The sequence below is a fragment of the Haliotis rubra genome, unplaced genomic scaffold (assembly GCF_003918875.1).
Source record: "Haliotis rubra isolate DU_JTF1 unplaced genomic scaffold, ASM391887v1 Scf6, whole genome shotgun sequence".
Classification (NCBI taxonomy): Eukaryota; Metazoa; Mollusca; class Gastropoda; order Lepetellida; family Haliotidae; genus Haliotis; species Haliotis rubra.
This window is the reverse complement of record NW_025767301.1, coordinates 5,346,375-5,370,028: the sequence shown is the minus strand read 5'-3', so window position 1 is coordinate 5,370,028 and position 23,654 is coordinate 5,346,375. Positions and strand designations below refer to the sequence as shown.

The window sequence follows — 23,654 nt, the reverse complement described above, 5'->3', positions numbered from 1 at the left end:
GAAATGGGCTTCACACATTGTACCCATGTGGGGATTCGAACCCGGGTCTTCGGCATGACGAGCCAACGCTTTAACCATTAGGCTACCCCACCGCCCCCCGTGATGTTGAAACAATTAATAATTATTTACATTGTCATATTAAAAAGGCCCCCACCTGTATAAGGGACCGTTCATAATTTATAGGGAGTTGCTCTAACCACAGATTTGTGGACAAGTTGCGCAACACATAACTGTTACAGGTCACTATCTGACAAGTCATTGGCAGCTGAAATCTTGTGTTATCGCCACAAGGCGTGTAGAAGAGCGTCACAGTGGGGAAAACAGCGGGAATCCTGAAACCAATACAGTCAGAATTCAAAATCCAAACGGTTTCGGGTTTGACAACACCAGCAACATGACAGTTGCAGCTAGAATGGCTGAATATTTCCACGTGCGGTGTTTCGCTCATACACTGCAACTTGCAGTCGGAGATGCACTCAAACTAGATGCTGTTGACAATGCCATCATTCATTCAAGAAAACGTGTCTCCTTCTCCAAATCACCTGTGGCCACTCATCACCGAAGGAGGTGCAGAAAAAAAGAAACCCATCAAACACGTCATTAGTGACGTCTGCACCAGATGGAACTCCATCTAGTTCATGTTTGAGCGGTTGGCTGAAGTACACCCTGATGTTACAGTGCTTCATGATGACAAGAAACATAACTCCCTGATCCTTAAAGATGCTCAATGGGCCCTGGTGGAGCACCTTGTTTATTGTCTGAAAACCCTGGTATCAGCAACTGAAGTTATCTGTAGCGAGCCACTTCCTACAGGTGCAGGCGTGTATTGTCTTCTCTCTGATGAAGAAACACCTGGTGACGTCTGATCTCGACGTGGGTGTCATCACACAGGTCCAAAAGAAAATATAAGGTAATCTTCAGTTAAGATTGCTCAAAGACAACTTCTTTTGTCTCCATCAATGATTGCTACAGCCCTCGGCCCCAGCTTTGAGAACTTTCGCTTCTTGGAGGACAACCAGCGGGAACGACCTCATCAATGGCGATGCTCAAGCTGAAGGTGGAGGACACCGATGATGATGACAGTGTTCACGGAGTGAGTGAAGTACAGGTCAAACAGGAGGAGATCTTGACGTCACCCAAGAAGAAGCGATATAATAGAAATCTCTGGTGATGTTTCAGACAAGACCTCCAAGCAGGAATATAGCGACTTTCAAGCGTCCTCCAACAAGTTGTCAGCCTCTGCAGAGGCAGTTCATTCTCCTTGAACTGATGGCGGGAAAATACAGTCGTCTTCCTGAATAAGAATAAGCCTAAATCATCTGCCACTGTCCCCGGCTCTGCTGCTGTAGCATCCACGACACAGTCGACGTCTTCTGCCCTGGCTCTAGTCGTTAAAGCGAGCCAAATTATGACCCACCAATAACCCTCCCACCCTCACCAACTTCCAGTCTGCTGAAGATTCGGATTGAATCAGTGAGATAGGATCCACTCTCGAGTTCATCTCTAGTGAGATAAACGTGTTCATTACATTGTGTAACTGTGTTTATTGCTTATTACTTTAGTTCATTTAAAGCTGACATTGAATTTAGTCTTTAGTTCTTATTTTATTTCAATTTCATGAGACACAGCTTTTACTTTAGCGTCAAAGCTGAATACATTCACTATTAAAGACAGTGTAATTATATGATTTTATGTTTTGGGAATGGGAATACCAATAAAAGCTACTGAATTAACATATTAAAACGAACGTTTATTGAAAGAGCACATTCTGATTTGTAAATACAATGTTCGACTGGTTATCATTACAATAAGAGGAAAGATGATCAGAAATAGAAGCACAACTCACGTACCATTCAGTTACTATATATTTTATAGTGTAACAAATAACAATCAGCAAACAGTTATTCCAATGAAGATACGCAATGTTCACTTAGATACAAATTTAGAATATTGAAATAACAATAGGTGTTGTTTTCAATTTAAATGTAATAATATAACATTTAGATACATTTTGTATCCCTACATTCAAACAAAAACATTTCAATACGACATTTAATAGTCTCCTGGAAGTATAAAGATGTAGAATTAAATCACTACAGAGATTTCATAAACGGTTAATGAGTTGTTCACGGCTCTGCATTAGTCTGTACTCTGTAATGTATAATAGGCAAACTGAAATGACACTGAGTTGCGCAACAGTAAAATGACCAGTCTTCCCTGATACGAGCGAAGCTTTTTGCTCCGTTCCTTAGCTTAGTTGCATTACAGTTTGCCTGTCTGTATATCTCTATAGATTTCTCCAATCAATAAATACATTAATCAAATTTTATTCTATGTAAGTTTACATGAAGTCTACATGAAAAACGTTATAGGTTCAGTTAGAATATCACATCTGAAGGTAGTTGTCTACTAGTCTAATAAATAACTTGTCTTTTTCATTATTGACGTAACACACATTTACATCATTGGTATTGTCCGGTTAATGGAGGTTATTATTAACGACTGTAATTAATATGAGCAGTGAGTAGACAAGTCACAGTAACAGCGGGAGCGAAAGGTTCTGTGTTTTAACGAAGAATGTAAGCAATGGTGTTACTCTGTATATTGGTGAAACGGACGTATATTAAATAACCTAAGATCACTTTCAATGTCTTATTGCCATCCTTTCAACCTCTCTATAATATTCTTTGTCACATCGCGATTGAATATTCAGAAAGTTGACAGAAGCGCTGTATTCGTTACATTTCCAGGTACCCGATTCCGATTCGAGTAAGTACATGCGGGTACTCGATTCCATTTCTTCCTACCCGTCCCAGCCCTATTCCGTACAGTAATGGTAACGTAGCTTTCATGCTTAACACAACTCTTTTTATAGACCGTGTTCGTCTTTGTGTATCGGTTATATATGGTATGATGTGTTCCAAGATGACACTGTTGTACATATACTATATTCAGTAAAACTTGCGAGCTTTCAAAACAAATGTTTGTCAATATATATGCATTTTACACTGCATTTTATGTTCTGTAGATTACCGCTATTGTGGCGACATATTTCGTTGTGTCACATTTGTTTAATTTGTTTATTATGATAATCCCTTCATTTTTTCATAGGTTTTACATTCATGTACGTACAACCTATGGGGAGTGATTTTAAACGTCTATGATGGTAAACACACTAACTGTATCCATTTGTTGAAACACTACAGCTTTGGCGACACCAAGAAGTAATAAATTGTGACACATGTTTTGATTTGATTGAACAAAATAGTGATTTCGAGTTGATTTCTACGAATTATACAATGTTTACTTGGTAGTACTGGATGCGTATTTGACTTGTATTAGTGTTTATTCGTCTGCTAAACAAATTCAAATCAAAACGACATAATAAATAGATGATTGGGCATTCTCTCTGAGACTTGGTGTGAAGCCAGGGTGCCAATGATTGTAATTGAGGAAAGCTGAATGCTGAAGGGAAATCACAAACACATGCAAATACAAGTCAGCCGTTCAAACACAGGAAGATATGGTACAAGTCAAAATAGTGAAATGCTTTGGGCATCAAATTGCCGGTAATCAGGACGATAAATACAAGAGAGAATAATGCAAATACGAAAATGTATGTTGAGCCAATGCCTGTTGTTTGATTCGAATATAAAATAATACTTAACTGCTTTTTAATTGAACAATAACAGTACATTTACCGTCCAGTCTGGCATCAATTCATGTGAAATTGATGACATCATGTATATATTACAAGGTGTTTATTGGAAATCAAAACTACTTTTATTAATGACATAACAAATAATGATATTACGTGCCATCTTATCTTATCTGTTTAAAGATTACATGTTTATTTATTCAATATAATGCATTTGTCTATGACATTGTACTCTTTTAGATAACAAAGGAACGGTATTATAGGTGATACGTAGTGTCTATATTTGATGTCACTACATATGGAACATGAGGGGAGGCGCGAGAGACAGTATTTCTTTCGAATGAAGATATGTTCTGGAAACCACACCTATTTTCAGTTGATATATTTTACGCCAACTGTTATCAGCTAACACGTTTTGGAAGTCAGAATGCACATACAACGGCTGTTTCATGGACGTAATAGAAATGTATAAGGCATGTGATGTCCACGTTTCTCAAGTGTAATCTCTGCTAGTGTGAGTGAAATTTGATGTTTCATGAAAAATGTGTTAATTTATCCTAAATATAATCAATAAATTCTCAAATTCAAGGATAGTATTTGTGTCGAGTGTATTAATACCATTAGTATTGTCAAAAGTCCCAAGAACTACTTAAACTGTGCAATCCATAGAAGAATCTACCCGTGAAGATGCGGGTTAGAAATGGTCTTGAGCAACCCATGCTTGTCGTAAGGCGACTAACGGGATTAGGTGATCAGGCTCGCTGACTTGATCGATGCATGTCATTGTATCCCAATTGCGTAGATCAAATTCATGATTCCAGTCACTTGTTTGTCTGGTCCAGATTCGATTATTTTCAGACAGCCGTCATATAGTTGCAGTATTTCTGTGGCGTTAAACAATAAACAAACACAACAGAATCCAGTTCAGTTATGTCAAAACATTAGATTTTTTACCTGTAGACATTGATAACATCTGTGTTAAATTTTGGGTGAAGAAATTCAGGCAAAAAGCAGGAAGGTTCAGACTGGCAAAGGTTAAAAAGAGAATTTGATTCAAGTTTTGGACGGTGAAAATATTGGTGTATCCTGTTCCTGGGTATATCTTGTACCACGAGTGTTCCTGCTTTGATATGTGTAAACATAAAAGGGCTACAGTCTTGAGAAATCCATAGAACTATATATTTTGAACAACAGTCTGGCTGGAGAAACTTTGCGGAAATTGTCAGGAAAAAGCTATATTTTCTGTGAGATTTGTGTCTCATAAAACAAAATCGGACTTGGCCCTGACAAAATAGCCTGTCTACCACATTTCCCCATACTACATGTTTTGGAAGCCATTGCGAACCAAAGGTCATTAAACTACATGTTCCGGAAGCCATTGTGAACACGTGTTCATGTATTTGTCAGTTGTTCTCCCATTGCATAAGGTGACAGAATGTGTAACTTCATACAATGGCAAAGTTGACTTTCTACAGTGCTGCAGATTAAGATAAACGGACTTCAAATTCATCACAATTTATGTATATTATTGTATATTTGTTGACGATCTTAAAAACAACAACAAAGAAGCAATTAAACAACCACCATATCTCCAACTATCCCAACAAAACAATATTTTCTATTTGGATATTGTTACTAGACAATGCATAATGCTCGCAGTATCTTTCAACGAGAGTGATATGGCATTTCGCCATCAAGATGACAGGGTAATTCAATATATCGCTTATTTTCAGATGCCAATACTGACCAGTTTATTCCATACAAATCTAAAACCTATTTAACCATGACCTACATATTTATTAGCTACTGATATGATGGACACGTTCCAAATAAATGCATCACAAATAGGTATCTAAACCATATGGTAAAATACCTTTAGTATTATAATCAAAGTAAGTTGCGCCTATTACAAACATAAATCGCCCTAAACGAGGTAACGAGACAACGAAGAATTAAACATTACTTATAAATGTCGGTATCAGAGTGAAAGGAAAGGAGTTTTCAATAAATAAATAAATAAATAAATAAATAAGAAATGAAATATTTGTTTAAATCATCAGAGCTCATCACTGTAACCAAATGTAATGAATAAATATCCCCAGATGTTATATTATGACAATATATCCATTTGTCACGTGATATCCACGACTCTATATAAACGTTCTGTTGTTCATGAACTAACTCACAGAGAACTCCACTGTTGATACCCAAAGGTAAGTATGCATTCCGTGTGCCTGAGTAGTAATTGAGTAATATATGTTGCTACAGTAATTCTTCAACTATTATCTGCCTATTTAGCTGATCATCAGGAGTGCAGACTGAACATTTCATCGGAATGAAATAGCAATATCTGAAGGTCACAGTGTTTTCAGTGGTATACCTACAACTGCATTACCATTATGTTTCAGTTCAAGATGACCCTGCAGGTGTTGCTATCGGTTCTGCTGCTGTCAGTAGGTCTGGCAAGGTCTGGCAGTTACGTTAAAAGAGACGTTAGTGAAATAACAAAGGATGTTCTTCAAGGTAATGATGCGTTAGATTTCTGTGAGAATAGCCAGATTGCAAACTTTTTTTTGTGGCATTTAATGGGTTACACTAGGGTATTTGTTGTGTTACGTTTACCACAAACAGAAATGGTCACTCCCACTAACGAACTGGAATTTTGTATTGAGATTGGAGATATGTTAACTCTAGATGCACAACTAGGTGTCTCTTTACTTAAAACTACAAGCCCAAAATTCCCCTGAAAAAAACTTAAAGCCATTTTACCTTTATGGCAGACAAGTATTTTCCAATTTTCTGAAATATAATTATTACTTTCAAACAATTTCTGGGTGAAATATGTTTCGTAAAAAAGTCAAGGATAAATTCAACATTCAACCCTAACCCAACGCACAGACACACAAACTAATGTATAGAACGATCTGTCCGTTGGACACTACGTTGACCTAGGATGATGCAGCTTTATATTTGTATTTCTGTTTTGGTTCCGACTCTGCTATGTTAGCTCTTAGGCATCATTTTCTCTTCTCTTTTTTCATTTTAAATGTGAAGATGATTATTTTAGGACCGTCGGCAGCCGTGATTGCAAACCCAGAGTTGACAGAAGAGAGTGAAGGTAATTCTTCACTAAGATTCAAGTGAAATGTCCCTTATGTCAAATGGTTTGGGACTCTCAGGGAATGGGTAACAAAATACTACGTCAGTGTCCGAACACGTGTCGCACCATCTGTCGGTTTCACCAACTTGTTAAAAGTCTTATACCAGCTTAGCCCCCTTGTTTCCTGAACATTGACGCGAATTACTGAAAAACTGTTTAAAGCGGCGTTGAAGTCTGATTCGACAGAAGAAAGGACACACACTGCAGAATGTAGTTTGATATTGAGGCATTATTTGATGATTTTTGTTTACATCAAAGTCTCAGGGAATGGCACCGAAACAACAGTCGATCTTTGTCCATCAAAACTTAACACAAAACAAAAAGTAGTGGTAGCCAGACGTGAATGAATCTTTTGAAATCCATTTTTCATGTTTTTCTCCTTCTCTTGATATCCTATGTTCTATCCGTGGCTGTTGGCAACAATTTTAAGCTTCTTGCATCAGTTGTGTTAAGATACAATATGCTTTGTTTTTCTTTGTATTGTATATAATGAAGGCTAGCTTTTAATATACGTACATCAATGTGAATTTTAGCTCCGTGTTTTCTATGTTTCTTCAACAAGCTTGTTGTGTTGTTTGTCCTATAACTTTCGTGCTTAAATATATTATATTCACGCCATGGTTATCCGCAGAATCTGCTGAATCGCCAGAAACGACGGAAGAAAGTGATGAAAACGATGAAGGTAACAACACCAACAATGTTTCGACGGGATATGCCGCTCTCCCATATATGTCTTTCGATTTAACTATCCTTCACTGTTTCTTCCATCACTAATGTCAGAGTCACATGTGCGTTATATCTGTCATACACCAAGCGGAACAGACTCACCCTTTTGTGAAATTTTCATCACTATCTGACACTGATTCATCAATTTGCCGTACTCTTTTACTTCGCTATGACTTTGTAATGCGTTTTGCTGCTTTTATTTACTATATGACGCTATATATAATTGATAGCTGCAAAATAAACTTATTAGGTTAACTTTCCCTTACACATCAAGTTTATTTGTAGAAAGCCACTAAATACGATCTGGCTTTAGGCTATTCCACAATATAGATGGGTACAAGATACAAATGTAGCAGGATAAACTATACACATCATAAACAGATACTTCCATGTCTCTACATATCTCCCAGAAATATATTGAACAGAATTGTTCGAAAATGTTTATTTTTCTCGTATTTTCCATCCTCTGAATCCTCACAATCGACAGAAGAAGAAGATGACGACGACGACAACGATAGCGATGATGATGAAGGTAATATCAAATCCCGCAGAGGACGAAATACAGATTTATTATACTGTGTACGAGGAAGGATTACTAATTTGTACCAACAACAACACGATGGCGGACAAAAAGGACAACTAAACAGTCCCTTGCATCCTGATAACTTGGCACCTGAAGCAACCAAAACAGGCTTGAACCACTTACATTTACCTTTTAGTTAGAGATCTTTCCTTTTAGTGTCCTTTCGTGGATCTTCAACAAATTTGTCAGGGTACCATATACAGCACTTTTCTTTACTCTGTATACAATGTGATAGCCTTTTCATATCAACATGTGGTTATATTTTTAGAATCACCATCAGAAGAATCCGAGTCAGCAGAAGAAAATGGGAACAAGGAAGAAGGTAATCCTGCATTAAACTCCTTCGCTAGAAAATATGCTGGTTTGGACAGGAATGGGAAATGAGAGAGATGTCTAATGTCTTTGTCAGAATTAAGTGAAAACTTTGCATATCAAACCTTAGTTTATCATCAAGCCAAGCAGAGGAGAACTTCAGTTTTGTTGCATCACTGTGAACCATACCAATACACAATACCTAGCTTTTTGAAAAAGAGCTGTTTCAAACATCACTCTTTGTCTACTAAACGTCCTTATTTAAATTTGTGTTCACGTAGCTAGATTGTATTCCTGTCTCTGTTGTACATAATACCCAGACTCAGTTTGTTAGCTGTTTGTTTTGCTGTATTCCCATGCTATGATATAATCATTTGATTTGTGAATGCGACTTAATTGTTTTAGAGTCGTCCTCTGAATCATCCCCGAGTCATCGGAATCGGCAGAAGAAAATGAGAGCGAATAAGGTAATCTTATCTTAATGTGAGCATTAGCAAAAGCAATACGCGTTCGTAAAGTGTGACCATTCTACTTCTCTGAACACTTCTTGATGTGTCTCTCCATGGTGTTTCTGGTGAACAATTGTCCTTCATCAACCCACGGGACGGCTGACAGATCGTGTCTGGCTTGACTTGAATGATGCATGTCATCTTATCCCAACGGTCCAATGAATCATAAAATCTGTTCAATCATGAATTGTTCATGGACCCACCAAGCCCTGCTTGGAAACGACTACGTTGTAATTGTATGGACTTCAGAGGTCTTAAGAGCAGGCTTATACGAAAAAATACCTTTTTGAACCTACTGTGAAGAACACTCATGACTTACATTGACTCATGACTTACATATGTATATATATACATATATGTGTGTGTGTGTGCGTGCGTGCGTGCGCGCGCGTGTGTTTTGCATTATTTTATGTGATTGAAGATTCTGGTCTCAAAGTCCGTTTTCATTTTTCAGCGATACTTGAATAGAGGACTAAACACCTCGGAGACCTCCCTTTATCAGGAAGACCAAACACTCATTTGACATTATAATTGTATGTACAAATAAATAGTTTGTGACATAATGTTCTTTGTGTTTCTTTTCGGAACACCTTTGAATTGCCAAAAGTCTGTGTGTTAGTTCTTTGAGAGGATCATGCAGTACAGTGCACGTGTCCTCCATACACTGCTACCAAGGACAAGTGAATCACTGGCCGGATATAAATGTCATAACGACTGGCCATATCTTTAACCCTGGTGCTACAATGTTTGTATGGATGTACGTGCTTTGAGTTTCTAGAATCCACATGGTATTAACATGTGTGCGTTTGTTGTAACGTGCTGATTCCTGTGTTGAAACTAAAAGGCAATTAGTCCGTAAAAGACCTAGAAAAAGAACAATGAAAACGTTCACAAATGAATGCCGATGAATGCAAAGCTATCACTATGGCAGTACAAAATAGTGGGGCAGGACAAATTCAAAGGTAATATAATACAAGAGCAGTGATTATAGCAGTAAAGACAATGGTGTTAACATTCATCTCTCAGTAACAGCAATCCAACTTGCAGGTGAAGCAGTGTCCCAGAGTATAGGGCCATCACGCAAAAATATGGTCCTTGGAGCTCTTTCTAGATCTTTCTGTCTAAATATAGCTCAAGTCTAAATATAGCATATCACTGACTCTCACTGAATATCATATGTACAATGTATTAAACGTATAACATTGTTACACACACATAACAAAGTCGAAACTAAACCAAAGAAACTCTTTCACGCCTCACTCAACAATATTCCAGCTAAATTTGCTCTTATTTGCTTTTCCTGTGTCTCCAGGTCACGGAGAATCAGTGGTTAGAGGCCCGTATTGCAATTCTCGTGCGTTTTCCTGGCGCATAGCAAGCCAAATTTTTTCGTGTACGCCCTATGGGCTGCAAAGCCTTATATTTAGGTGGTATTAAGGGCTTGCCCAACTTTAATTTTTTATGAGACCTGAAGAGTTATCGTTTGACGTTTGATCATTTCAGTAGCTTCAAAATATTGTGGAAAGACTTTCGCCTGTATCCCCACTTAAGTTTCATTCTAGTCAAATCATATAATCTGATAAGGATGAGTTTTAAAGTCTTTTATAAATTGTATCAGAACATACTGAAAGACATATTCTACTTCTAAAAATGCCACTCAAAGAAAGTTTTCCTCATCGTTAAAATTTAGGGGAGATACGGACGGAAGTCTTACCACCATGGAAATTGAAATGTGATTTCCTCATATACAAATATGTTTGGACATAGTTCAAGATACCAGTTGTATAGATCACATAAGAGCTTAATTCAACCAGAACTATATCTATCTGTATTGACATCTAGAAATATCAGACGCACACTTGTCAAATTTCGATTGGGCTTGTTAGACTTATCAGTAAATAAGGGCAGACGATTTTCAATAGAGAGACGTTTAAGTATATGTCGATTATGTAACTCGGCTATAGAAGATGAAATTCACTTCGCTTTTGTATGCCCACATTATGCTGATTGAAGAAAAAAATATATCCCAAATAATTACCTGTTAAAATATCCTTCATCTGCCTTTGCTTCCATTCTATCCTCCAAAAATGAAAATGTAATACGTAATCTTGCGCTTTATGTAAAACATGCTGTTTTCCTTAGAAGCAATATCTTATCTGAACTGTAATTTCTTTGTGAAATGTATGTAACATGTGCTGTATATATACTTGTATTACTTGTCTATGGGCCGGAGGCCTTAAGTACAATATAAATCTTTGACTTGACTAGTTTACACATGTCTGCTGCATTGATACAATACCATACGTCGAGTATTTGGTGGGTTTTTTTTCTAAAATAAATGATAAACAAATGAAAAATAAACAACTGCATTTCAGTGATGATTCACATATAATCATGACTGTAACAAAACATCCTCATACATGTCGATGGAAAAACAATCATCACTGAAAGTTATGATATGAAGAATAACCTGTTTACTGTACATGGTAATGCTTTAATCAAAGAATACTGTAGTCAACATGATTCATAGAGGGATTTCCACTTTTTAAATGGAACGTGTTTGTGGGTATTTTTGGCAAGAATTAGAAGAAATATTACTTTTTAGCAAAGATCATGTGTAAGCTCGAGCTGTTTTTTATAATGGTAGCTACGCCCCTGTTCGCATGTGTTGTTGACGCGGCATGGACGCCTTGTAACATCACTATTTGACAATGATTCACAAACACATGCCCATTACAATTATGTAACTTACACATTGTACCCTAAATGGGTAGAGCTTCCGTTCGGGGGAATATCAGAAGGACAACGATACAGTTATTTCCAATGTTGTAGAGAGCACTCCACTTACTAAGGAAAACACTGAGATATTGTATTCATGTCAATGATATTTTCAGCCCCTGTCAGATCTGAACTTGAACATGCGAGGTCGACGTCTGGGTCAGACTAAAGGCCCAAAAGATGTTTAACATGAAGGTGTATGAACCGTTCATATACATACCCATGAAGTCCGGTATGATACATACATATCTAAGGTGTGTAAATATTTGCAAATTTGAAAATTAAATGTGTTTCCCGACCTAAGTAAATTCACATGTTTCCAACCCGAGTAAACTTAGAACGAAATCGGAAATTTCAGCACCCATTGAAATTCAAAGGAATGCATTGGAAATACTGTATGATCATGTATTTACCGGGGTATCTGTTTTGCAATTCATGTTTGGAAATCCCTGGCAATCCGGTCAGGGCACACATGAACGAGGTGCTTGTGCATACTAAAATGTACGATGAGCATATGTTTCAAAGGTATAGATTCATATGAAATATATGCCCGGAGTTAGGAAATATCTGAAACATACGTAAATCCGGTCATGACATGTATTTCCTACTGTATTTACGTTTATTTCAATGGTTTACTATCCGGCTTTTGGTCCTGTGAGGCTCGCTGACTTAGTTGGCACATGTCATCGTATCCGAATTGCGTAGATCGATGCTCATGCTGTTGACCACTGGATTGTCTGGTCCAGGCTCAATTATTATAAACCGTATATAAGAGACAATATAGACAAGAACATTTATCATTTGGCATATGATATTTATCCGTAATAGTTATTAAGTGTCACTGTTAAAAGCGGCAAAACATAGCCTCTTAACATTTCTCTTAAAGTGTTAAACAAAGTAAATTTACATTAAAAAGAAAGATAAAACATATTTCAAATATATTCTTCTAATTTAGATTTGAATTTAAATGAATTATAAAACCCTTTCCATAATTGTAAGAAATTTGATGATAATGGACGTTTGCAAAAGGTCGCTGCTGGCACCCGTCAAAAATATGCCAAGGACAAAAATATGCAAATGTACAGAGAAGATAATGAGGATAAAGAGAACGCCTAAGGAACAAGAAGGTGCTAGGAAAAACATATTTGATAATTGTGAGAAGACATTCCTGAAAGCATAAGAGTCCATTGCACGATTCCGACATAATCATCAGCAAGTGTTTATAAATAAGCATCTCTCGGTGTGACGCAACCGGGATTCGAAACCCCGATTTTCACTTCTCCAGGCAATCGCTCTATCTGTTGGTCCGTGGAGGCTGCTATGCGTTTTGTACATGTGGTTCTCTATCTACGATATCTGACTTCTATAGCTTCTTTTGGTGGCAAATTCCTCCCGCGTCTCACTGCAAGAGAGAAATTATTTGCATTAATCCTCGATTATTTTGTGGTACAACAATCACGATAACCAACAGCATTGACCAAGGACGACACATTGATCAGAATTATCATAGTGTTTAGTGTCTGTTTTCTCTTTAAAATATTCAAATCTTAAAAACCGGCATCATGCGTATCAGTCTATGGTACTGGAGTCTGATCTAGACAATTCACTGGTTGACATTTTGTGTATATATCTCCGCAATAGAAACACGATGATATGCATCAATGAAGTCACCAAACCTGACCACCAGATGACCGCCTGCAAGCATGAAGTTGAAGACCAACTCTATGCCGGATCTTTGTGTCTGGTTATCGAGGGTAATGAACGCCTGACACCTACACACCAGTCACCTCTTCCTCATTGATGTACATATATCATGGGTGATGCATAGCCTGTCAACCACAGTGTTTCTTTTTTCATCAGTATATTTTCTCTATATCTGTACTTCTAGGTGTAACAAAACCGAAATAGCAATTTTTACATATCTTGGAAAACACAACCGACGTTCGTCTTCAGAAAATGTCTGAATATTGATAATAAACATATATGTCTTTATAGGATTCCGTAGCAAAGCCGATGTGGTAAACCCCAATGACGAAAATCATTTCCCGTGATGATGATCACTGGATTGTCTGATCCAGATCGGATTATTGACAATGTCAGGAAATTACAAAGTTAATGGGGCTGAAAGAACATGATACGTACATTTAATTCCAGCGTCTTTCTTTATAGTGGACAAAAATAAGTTAGGGATAATGGTATTTTTATGATTGATATATTATCAGTGTGTCAATGAATAAATAGATCATTATTCATAATTTTAAAATTTACATATATCCCTAACTATTTCTGTCCAGTATATATTGTGCCAACATTTGTATTTCAAACTTATTATTTGACATGCACACTTAGTGTCATTCAGTGTTTAACACTATGGGGCGGTGCGGTAGCCTAATGGTTAAAGCGTTGGCTCGTCACGCCGAAGACCCGGGTTCGAATCCCCACATGGGTATAATGTGTGAAGCCCATTTGTGGTGTTCCCCGCCGTGATGAAGCTAGAATATTGCTAAAAGCGGCGTAAAACCTAAGTCAGTCAGTCAGTTTAACACTATCGTGGTCAGTAGTTTTGGCAGTTGTAATAAAAAAGAATGCATTCTTTCAGTATATAACCATACTATCTTCAGCTTCATTTGATGACAGTTGTGTTCCTACCAGTCAGAAAATGATAGATATAATCATGTATATATACGTAGATAATGAACGTGTGCTGTCACCGTCAGTATTTAAGACCGCACCATTACGCAAGAAGATTTATAACTAAGCCTAAGAAGCCTAATGCTGTGAAATCGTAGAAATTTTAGGTTTACTAAAAAAAGGTGATCATGTAACTATCAGAACAACTCCATAACATTAACCAAGACAAAAAACACAAAGTCAGAATTTAATGCCGCATCGTGTGTCTCACAGTCCCTGAACTGCATCATTTTCCGTTCCGATCAGCCCTTGTTGTAGTGATGAATCCCTAAATAGAGTATGTCGAGATTTCCTCACGGTCAGGTTCTGAATCCCCCATCTCATTGGGGCTCATTTTCAATTAAAAAGGAATTATTTGTTCCTGACAAAATTGTACACATTCAGAGACTAAGATAAATGTAGAAATATTCCGAGGACGATTCCATTGATAGCAAATGTTCAAAATGCAATAGGGGAAACCGATTTTAGAACAAACATGTGTATCGAGAAGATAAGGTCCTCGGCACTCTACTGCTTGTCATAAGATTACCTTGAAACGTGTGGTCAGTCATCACTGACTTGGTTGATTGGGTGGATTCTTGCCTCAATGGCTATAATGTGTGAAGCCCATTTCTGGTGTCCCCCGCAGTGATATTGCCGGCATATTGCTAAAATCGGCGTAAAACCCAATTCACTTACTTACTTGCCTCAACGTAGGTTAACGTAATCAAAGCCTGGTTTCTGTAGCCAAGAGTCGTTTATTTACAGGCCACTTGCATTTGACTGGAAACTACTTCATGTTCAACATGTCCCTCATTACATTTTTCACGGTGGTAGTTCCGTGGAATAGCGTCAGGAATAATCAAACACTTACATATTAATGAATGTTGCGTGACTGGTGTCATCACTGAGTTTTCTGTGACCCAGTCATATAATGTTCACCATTATTGTGCATTTTACATATAATGGAATCTCTCTCGGCGAATGATCGAGAGAGAACATTCTCTGGCGTTAACGTGCTCTCAATCTGGAAAGGTCTTTACAACAAGACGCCATGAGTTGGGGTTGGTTGGTTGTTGTTTAACACCGCACTCAGCAATATTCCAGTTATATTGCTGCGGTCTGTAAATAATCGAGTCTGGACCAGACAATCCAGTCGTCAACACCATGAACATGGATCTACGCAATTGGGATGTCAACCAAGTCAGTGAACTTGACCACCCTATTCCGTTAGTCGCCTATTACGACAAGCATGGGTTGCTGAAGATCAATTCTATCCCGGGTGTGAAGCCATGAGTGCTTGTAAAGAAGGTCTTGACTACTGAACTTATACATACATTGCCGACTAGAGTCTAAACAGTTCTGTTTTAGTAAGAGTTAAGTCACGGCAATTTTGTTGGGTCAAATCGTTTTGGGCAGTGGGTAATGATATTGCTGTAAACAAAACTCGCTTACTCAATCATAAGATCTTGCACTGATGTCGTTCATCAAACCAAGGGCCTGACTTCGATTTCCAATATGTGTACATTGAGTGAAGAACATTTCTGGTCATCCAACGCAGGGGTACTGATTCCACATCAGCATTTCCGAAAGCCATACTGACTCACTTATCCACCCCTGACATACGTACCTTCATGGCTGGACGTGTCACGAAGATTGACGTAGTTCCTAGGGCGTCGACCTTCCGCCACAGTGGCTGACACGAGAAGAACCAGAAGCAACACCCGGAACATCATTGTGAGCTTAAAAGGGGAGAATACAGTTAATGTAGGAAAGCGCAGCTACAGTTCTTTAGTGAAGGCTATCAGAAACGAAATTCGCTTGTTTAAGGCGGAATAAGCTTGAAACCTACAATCATAGGTTTCCGGCAAAGGACTGCATAGCTCAAACGACGACACCTTCCGCGGTACCAGATCAGCTGAACTTACCTTCAAAGTTGTTCTCTGATGATAGCTTTAGGTACGAGTATAATATTATGTATATAACATTACATTACCTGGTGGCATCTGCGAGTAAGGTATTTGATTAATCAAGCTAACAACAGGTGTATAGCAAAATGGTATAGCCCACAAGTGTATTAAATGGTTAGAGAAATTACTTTTTCTTATAAACGGGACTTTTATTTTTAAAAAAAACATTTGTTCGATTGTACCTACAAGGGTCAAATTTCTGAGACAACAAATCACAGGTATGATTACAATGAAGATATATTTCCCGGTTCAGATAAGTGGAAATTATTGTGAAACATGACTTGAACGACAAGAAGTAGTTATTCATGAGAAATGACAGCTCAAGTTCAAATAATGAATAATTTCAAAGGTCTGAAGTAATTGTTTCGACGATACATGCCTTCACCTCATATCAGTGTGCAGATCCTAATGGAATATGTTACACATGTGATGAATTATGATTTGAATGTGTGAAACGATCCTTGTGAGTTACCTGTGTATTAGATATCTATACATATACATTTATGATGAATTATGATTTGAATGTGATGAGAGAAAGCAGATAGGAGGACGTCATATATATAAATAATCATCTTACCAACTCAAAACGGAATTGAATGGTACTTTCTTGTACACAGCTTGGTACACAGGTTGTCATCATTTTAATTAGGTTATGCCATGTTACATTTCCATACTTTTTAGCTTGGGAAGAACAGTCGTATTGTTGGGGGATTGTTTCACTTTTTCGCGAGGGATTATTAAGAGTGAATGATCGATAATTCTTCTTTAATTTTGAGTCAGTCCGAAAACTAAATATACATAAATTGTTCATGATATTGCTCGTCACGCCGAAGACCCGGGTTCGATCACCACAATGGTACAATGTGTGAAGCCCATTCCTGGTCTACCCCGCCGTGATATTGCTGGAATATTGCTAAAAGCTCACTCACTCACTCGTGACACGTGTGAGAGAGACTTTAGTCCATTTCCGCCATTTTGACGCCTGCAGAAATATGCTACCTGACTGTGCACTGGTTCAATACAGCCTATTAACATGAAACGTATGGTATATAATATATGCAAATAAGTTTTCAGACACCCCTGGTATGGTAGCTGAATTGTAGTATCGGTGTAGTGTTTCTCGTCGTATGTACATCTGTTGGTATCTAGATTAGCAATAATACACACGCAGATGCTGCCCAGCATAATTGTGCGTCTATATAACACACACCATGAGGAAATCCTGAGGGAACATCAAGGTCACCCGACAGCGTTATTGTTAGTGAGAGGTAAGTTCAGCTGCTTTATATGTCCTGACGGACCGAAGGGTACGGTTTTACGAAAGCCTAATGCTGCCTCTTTTGTAGCATAAAATATTTTGTTCAGCTAAAGTTCTGTTTGTTTGAGTGGCATTTTTAGAAGTTGAGACGTACAATATGGAACACGTTTTTATGGATAACAACTTCTTTATTTCGTGAGTGCGACGTTTCGATACAGATTCTTGTACCGTTGTCAAGCAAGAGTGACTCTTTTTTATCCATAAAAACGTGTTCCATAAAGTTCTGTTGCTTCGCTTATTTCCTTGTTGCTTCAACTATATTTTCGTTGCTTCGAGTATTTTCTCGTTGATTCAAAAACTTGAAGGTGGCAGCATTAGGCTTTGGTTGGCTTAGTTGTCTGACCTCTGCAGTCCTCTTGCCCGGAAGCTAATGATTGTAGGTTCGAATCCCGGTTCGCCCTCAATACGTTTCAAGGTTTGTCAGCACCATATCAGTTTGTGGCGTTCACTGAGTGGGTTAACCTCCAACACCGGCATCACTTCGGTCCCTCCTTCCGCATCAGGCTGGGCAGCCCGTGATCACGTGTTTACGGTTACGGTGGCGGTTAGCAGAGATGTGTTATGATTATGGAAATGAGTCAGAGAGTGAGTTTAGTTTTATGCCGCTTTTAGCAATATTCCAGCAATATCACGGCGAGGAATGAAACTGCTGCAGTGTTGTTTTTGTTGTTTTGTGTTTGTTTGTTTGGTTTTTTGGGGGTGCTGTTTTGTTGTTGTTGTTGTTGTTACATTCTTTCATTATACTCACTTAGTCTATGTCACATTCGATCAGGTACTACTACTATATGCCCTCTTTTTGAAGCACACTAATCTCCTTTTCGTAGTGATCTTGTATGTAAATACATATTACATTTCATAGTCAGCCAAAACAACAATATATTTAATATTTTTGTTTCGTATTTGTGTTCTGAATTGCCAAACCTTTGTTTTCAAACAAAGAACTCAGCTGCAGCTACTCTTGTCGGGTTTTTTCCCCAATTCTGCCTACAGTGCCATTCTGCCTACACATTAAAACCAGTGATCGAGGAAGTAAGGTTAATGTGCTGACCGGTTCTACCCTTACCAAAATGAAGTTGACTAAAAGTTAATTGTAGGCAATACGGGGAAAATGACATTTTTCTTCTTTTTTAAGCTCACAGTGATGTTCCGCGTGTTGCTTCTGGTTCTTCTCGTGTCAGTCAGTCTGACGGAAGGTGCACCCTGTTGCCCCAATGGGGACATCGTAGAGCTGCAGGTATTCATGGCCAGTATCATGTTTTGTCAGTGTGTGCTGACGTGAATGGGGGAGTGAGTATGGTTTTCCGAATGTACGATATTCCAGGCACCAGAGGTGTTCTTCATTGGAACCATGTTGGAAATCGAAGCTGGGCATTTGCTGTGATGAGCGAACACTTTCACCACTGTACGATCATTGGGAACCTGTGATGGAGAGAGCAAGAATGGTTGAATTTGCCAATATTGAACCAATATATCATTACATATAGCCAAAATCGATTGTATCCTACTAGCATGATAACGATGTTAGTAGCTAAAGAAGTCACATATACATAGATCTATATCCACGTTATTGATCACACCAACTTCTAAATGCAACTCCAAGAAGTGAGTATTCCTTGCCTTACAGGAAGAACCCGCCACACATAGATGTGTAGGTGTTTGCAAGTAGCATGTGTGTGACGCACTAGTCCCACCGTGTGCTCTGTAATGGTATGTTGAACATGAAGCGGTTTCCAGTCAAATAGAACTGGTCTGTAAGTAGTCGAGTGTCGGTAAGACAAACCAGGTGTTGATATCATTACGAGCAACGTCAACCTACGTTGGGGTAAAAAGACGCGCAATCAACCAAGTAAATGAGACTGACTATACTCTATCCAATGTAGTTTTACCATAATAAACAGCGTTCTATGGACTGAATCTGTCCGACACCCACGGACCAGGTGAATGAGAAACTATTCTGCCTTTGGAATAAAACCTTGGCTCAGCAGATATATTAATACCTTCATGTCTGACGCGTCAATTACCATACCATAAATCCCTGTGTCAATGAAGATCAAACATCACTGATTGATTTGTAATAGATTTCCCAGAATGTATTTTGAACATTTAAGCTTGGTATTACGTCGTGGTTTATTAATTTGATTGAAAACATTATATTTTCAGAGTCGTCGTCGAAATCGCTCTTAGAAACGTCTTCGGCGTCATCTTCGATGCGGCGAGTAGACAGCAAACGAGATGAAATTGGTAAGCTAATGATGATATTTTGATGTTCTAAGTTCAAGAGCAAGCAAATTCAAATACATGTACCAACTTTACAGACTTAAACCTTCAGAACATACCTAAGGACAACTTATGTAAGAAAAGGAAAGCTGAAAACAGATGCTGAAGGAACGCATGCCAAATAGTCTTCCCAAACGAACAAATAAGAGGTTAACTTCATAAGAGGACTGCACTCTACTGGGTGATTTATAAACAATATGTATCAATGAGTACGTAATCGTATGAACAATTTAGTTTGATTTGGGTCGTAATAACGGAATTACTCACAAGAAACCATAGTTCAGTATATCTCTGCGTGTCATCATATATTTATAGCAAAGTTATGTAAGTTAAAGTAGATAATTCAGTACTTTGATAGACAAGGGCTACAACTGTATTTAACGTGCAACTTGTAACGTACATAAACAATCCATTACATTTAGATCCAGAATGGGCTGTATAAAGATGTATATTCAACATATCTGACAGTGATTGAAATTACACATTTTGATTTCCAATATGAAGTGTATTTTGGTATTGTATTGGGACATTGAATTTGGTATGTTAAAACATTATCTGGTTATCGTCCTCAGTATATCATATATGATAGTGAGGGCATATTGAAGCCATTCCTATGACAGTTCATTGATACTATTAAATCATGCAGTGAAATTCGTAACTGGCATAGGTCACTGATCAGTTATTTAACATGGTTATGTTTCAGACACTGGATGGCTAAATTATACACTATGATAAAGGTAGGTGATCCTGGCATAGTTGGACATCTTAGGCACAACCTCAGTACAGGACTAGGACATGTTAGGCACATCCTCAGTACAGGACTCGGACATGTTAGGCACATCCTCAGTACAGGACTCGGACATGTTAGGCACATCCTCAGTACAGGACTCGGACATGTTAGGCACATCCTCAGTACAGGACTCGGACATGTTAGGCACATCCTCAGTACAGGACTCGGACATGTTAGGCACATCCTCAGTACAGGACTCGGACATGTTAGGCACATCCTCAGTACAGGACTCGGACATGTTAGGCACATCCTCAGTACAGGACTCGGACATGTTAGGCACATCCTCAGTACAGGACTCGGACATGTTAGGCACATCCTCAGTACAGGACTCGGACATGTTAGGCACATCCTCAGTACAGGACTCGGACATGTTAGGCACATCCTCAGTACAGGACTCGGACATGTTAGGCACATCCTCAGTACAGGACTCGGACATGTTAGGCACATCCTCAGTACAGGACTCGGACATGTTAGGCACATCCTCAGTACAGGACTCGGACATGTTAGGCACATCCTCAGTACAGGACTCGGACATGTTAGGCACATCCTCAGTACAGGACTCGGACATGTTAGGCACATCCTCAGTACAGGACTGTTAGGCACATCAGTAGGGACACATCCTCAGTACAGGACTCGGACATGTTAGGCACATCCTCAGTAGTACAGGACTCGGACATGTTAGGCACATCCTCAGTACAGGACTCGGACATGTTAGGCACATCCTCAGTACAGCACTCGGACATGTTAGGCACATCCTCAGTACAGGACTCGGACATGTTAGGTTAGGCACATCCTCAGTACAGGACTCCTCAGACATGTTAGGCACATCCTCAGTACAGGACTCGGACATGTTAGGCACATCCTCAGTACAGGACTCGGACATGTTAGGCACATCCTCAGTACAGCACTCTCCGGACATGTTAGGCACATCCTCAGTACAGCACTCGGACATGTTAGGCACATCCTCAGTACAGGACTCGGACATGTTAGGCACATCCTCAGTACAGGACTCGGACATGTTAGGCACATCCTCAGTACAGGACTCGGACATGTTAGGCACATCCTCAGTACAGGACTCGGACATGTTAGGCACATCCTCAGTACAGGACTCGGACATGTTAGGCACATCCTCAGTACAGGACTCGGACATGTTAGGCACATCCTCAGTACAGGACTCGGACATGTTAGGCACATCCTCAGTACAGGACTCGGACATGTTAGGCACATCCTCAGTACAGGACTCGGACATGTTAGGCACATCCTCAGTACAGGACTCGGACATGTTAGGCACATCCTCAGTACAGGACTCGGACATGTTAGGCACATCCTCAGTACAGGACTCGGACATGTTAGGCACATCCCTCAGTACAGGACTCGGACATGTTAGGCACATCCTCAGTACAGGACTCGGACATGTTAGGCACATCCTCAGTACAGGACTCGGACATGTTAGGCACATCCTCAGTACAGGACTCGGACATGTTAGGCACATCCTCAGTACAGGACTCATGTTAGGACATGTTAGGGGACTCGGACATGTTAGGCACATCCTCAGTACAGGACTCGGACATGTTAGGCACATCCTCAGTACAGGACTCGGACATGTTAGGCACATCCTCTGTACAGGACTGGACATGTTAGGCACATCCTCAGTACAGGACTCCTGAACCGTATTTTTAAAGATTCTTAGAATTTTCTTAGTTTTTGTCCTACAATTCCTAAAGTCGGTCTTAGTTAGAATTTAGCTCTAAGACTTATCTATAAACATGCTTAGACTTTTAGGTAAGTCCTGAGAGTAAGTATTATTTTAAAGATTCTTTAGTTTGAATTTTCTTAGTTTTTGTCTTAAAATTCCTAAAATCGGTATTAGTTTAAATTTATGTCACAGAATTATCTATAAACGATCTTAAAAACTCTCAGAAAAATTCTACGAGTCGTAACTAATGACCTTTAAACTCTCGTCGGCAAAAAGCGTTAAAACGTCACTCGGGGAAAACCTTGCTTTTCTTTGGGGTGCTACTACATTCGAACCAACAAGGAACTTTACAAGAATGTTCTGCGTTCTTGAAGCCCGGATACTCCCAGTGCCAGTCACTCAGGAAGGTACCAAACCTAAAACAGTAAGGCCATTTAAGACCCAATTCCACCCAAACTTCTGTTGGAATTTATTGACAACTTGATATTAACTGTAACCAACACGATAAAACTGAGTCTGAATTCCCGGTAAGGTTACATCTTCCTTCAAGAAGGTGGTAATTAAACCATTAACCACTAACTGTGACGAAAAAAGCTATCTCCTGTTTTTCAAAACTTTGGAAAGGGTTGTGAAAGTAAGACTGTTTTCTCACCTTACTTAAAATCCACTTGTAGGAATGTTTCAATCAGCCTATAGGCCAAGGCATGGTCCTGAAACGACACTGATAAGGTTGGTAAATGACTTGTGTTCTGTTGATAGTGGAAATGTAGCGCTACTCCAACTTCTATCATTTAAGTACTTTTGACAATAACAACTGTATGCATGTTCTGACATCATGAATAGTCCGTTCTGGACCAGAACATCCAGTGATCTGGTAACATGAGCAATGATGTTTGGTGACAGAATCCTATAAAGGAATATACTTGTTGTCATCAATATTAAGTTATATTCGGAAAACGAACAGCATTGGTTATGTTAGTTTTGAGGCTAGTTACGGGATCGGAAGGTCAGGCTCGCTGGCTTTATCGATGCATGTCATCGTATTTCATTTGCGCAGATATGTGCTGAAAATGTCTACCACTGGATAATGTATACCAGAATCGATCATATACAGACAAGGACCATATAGGTGGAATAGTGTTGTCATTAAGCATCCAAAGCAAACACTATAATACCCTGTACACACCCCGACCAGTATGTAGTCATC

At 38.8% G+C, this 23,654-nt stretch overlaps 2 protein-coding genes and 1 long non-coding RNA gene across 14 annotated transcripts; 1 reads left to right on the top strand and 2 right to left on the bottom strand.

Moving 5' to 3' along the window:
- The first annotated feature begins 5,796 nt into the window (after nt 1-5,796).
- Nucleotides 5,797-9,513, top strand: LOC124255384 (glutamic acid-rich protein-like). Of its 12 annotated transcripts, none has more exons than XM_046689280.1 (8): nt 5,797-5,871; nt 6,067-6,181; nt 6,726-6,776; nt 7,450-7,500; nt 8,014-8,076; nt 8,408-8,449; nt 8,845-8,906; nt 9,403-9,513. In XM_046689280.1, exons 2-8 carry the CDS (start codon nt 6,073-6,075, stop codon nt 9,469-9,471), a joined length of 447 nt encoding a protein of 148 aa, XP_046545236.1. In that variant the 5' UTR covers nt 5,797-5,871; nt 6,067-6,072; the 3' UTR covers nt 9,472-9,513. The 12 variants fall into 12 exon arrangements, with proteins under 12 accessions (XP_046545236.1, XP_046545239.1, XP_046545245.1 ...); XM_046689283.1 differs by having other exon boundaries at nt 5,798-5,871; nt 8,032-8,076; XM_046689279.1 differs by having other exon boundaries at nt 5,800-5,871; nt 7,459-7,500; nt 8,396-8,449.
- Nucleotides 9,514-12,479: 2,966 nt separating this feature from the next.
- On the bottom strand, nt 12,480-17,628 carry LOC124255386. The gene is made up of 3 exons (XR_006892678.1): nt 16,249-17,628; nt 16,027-16,138; nt 12,480-13,128 (listed from the first exon to the last, which is right to left on the bottom strand). It is a non-coding gene; the product is annotated as an uncharacterized LOC124255386 (long non-coding RNA).
- A 3,121-nt stretch (nt 17,629-20,749) lies between these two features.
- On the bottom strand, nt 20,750-22,099 carry LOC124255361 (papilin-like). Its single transcript, XM_046689257.1, has 2 exons — nt 21,515-22,099; nt 20,750-21,343 (listed from the first exon to the last, which is right to left on the bottom strand). Exons 1-2 carry the CDS (start codon nt 22,097-22,099, stop codon nt 20,750-20,752), a joined length of 1,179 nt encoding a protein of 392 aa, XP_046545213.1.
- Between the last annotated feature and the right edge of the window lie 1,555 nt (nt 22,100-23,654).

Excerpts from the sequence above, each read along its gene's own strand:
- LOC124255361 (XM_046689257.1), bottom strand. The coding sequence starts at position 22,099 with ATGTCCGAGTCCTGTACTGAGGATGTGCCTAACATGTCCGAGTCCTGT. Across the intron at positions 21,344-21,514 it reads ACCTAACATGTCCGAGTCCT|TCCTGTACTGAGGATGTGCC; the intron begins GTACTGAGGATG and ends TGTGCCTAACAG.
- LOC124255384 (XM_046689278.1), top strand. The coding sequence starts at position 6,073 with ATGACCCTGCAGGTGTTGCTATCGGTTCTGCTGCTGTCAGTAGGTCTG. Across the intron at positions 7,501-8,013 it reads AAGTGATGAAAACGATGAAG|AATCCTCACAATCGACAGAA; the intron begins GTAACAACACCA and ends TTCCATCCTCTG. Across the intron at positions 8,907-9,402 it reads AGAAAATGAGAGCGAATAAG|CGATACTTGAATAGAGGACT; the intron begins GTAATCTTATCT and ends TTCATTTTTCAG.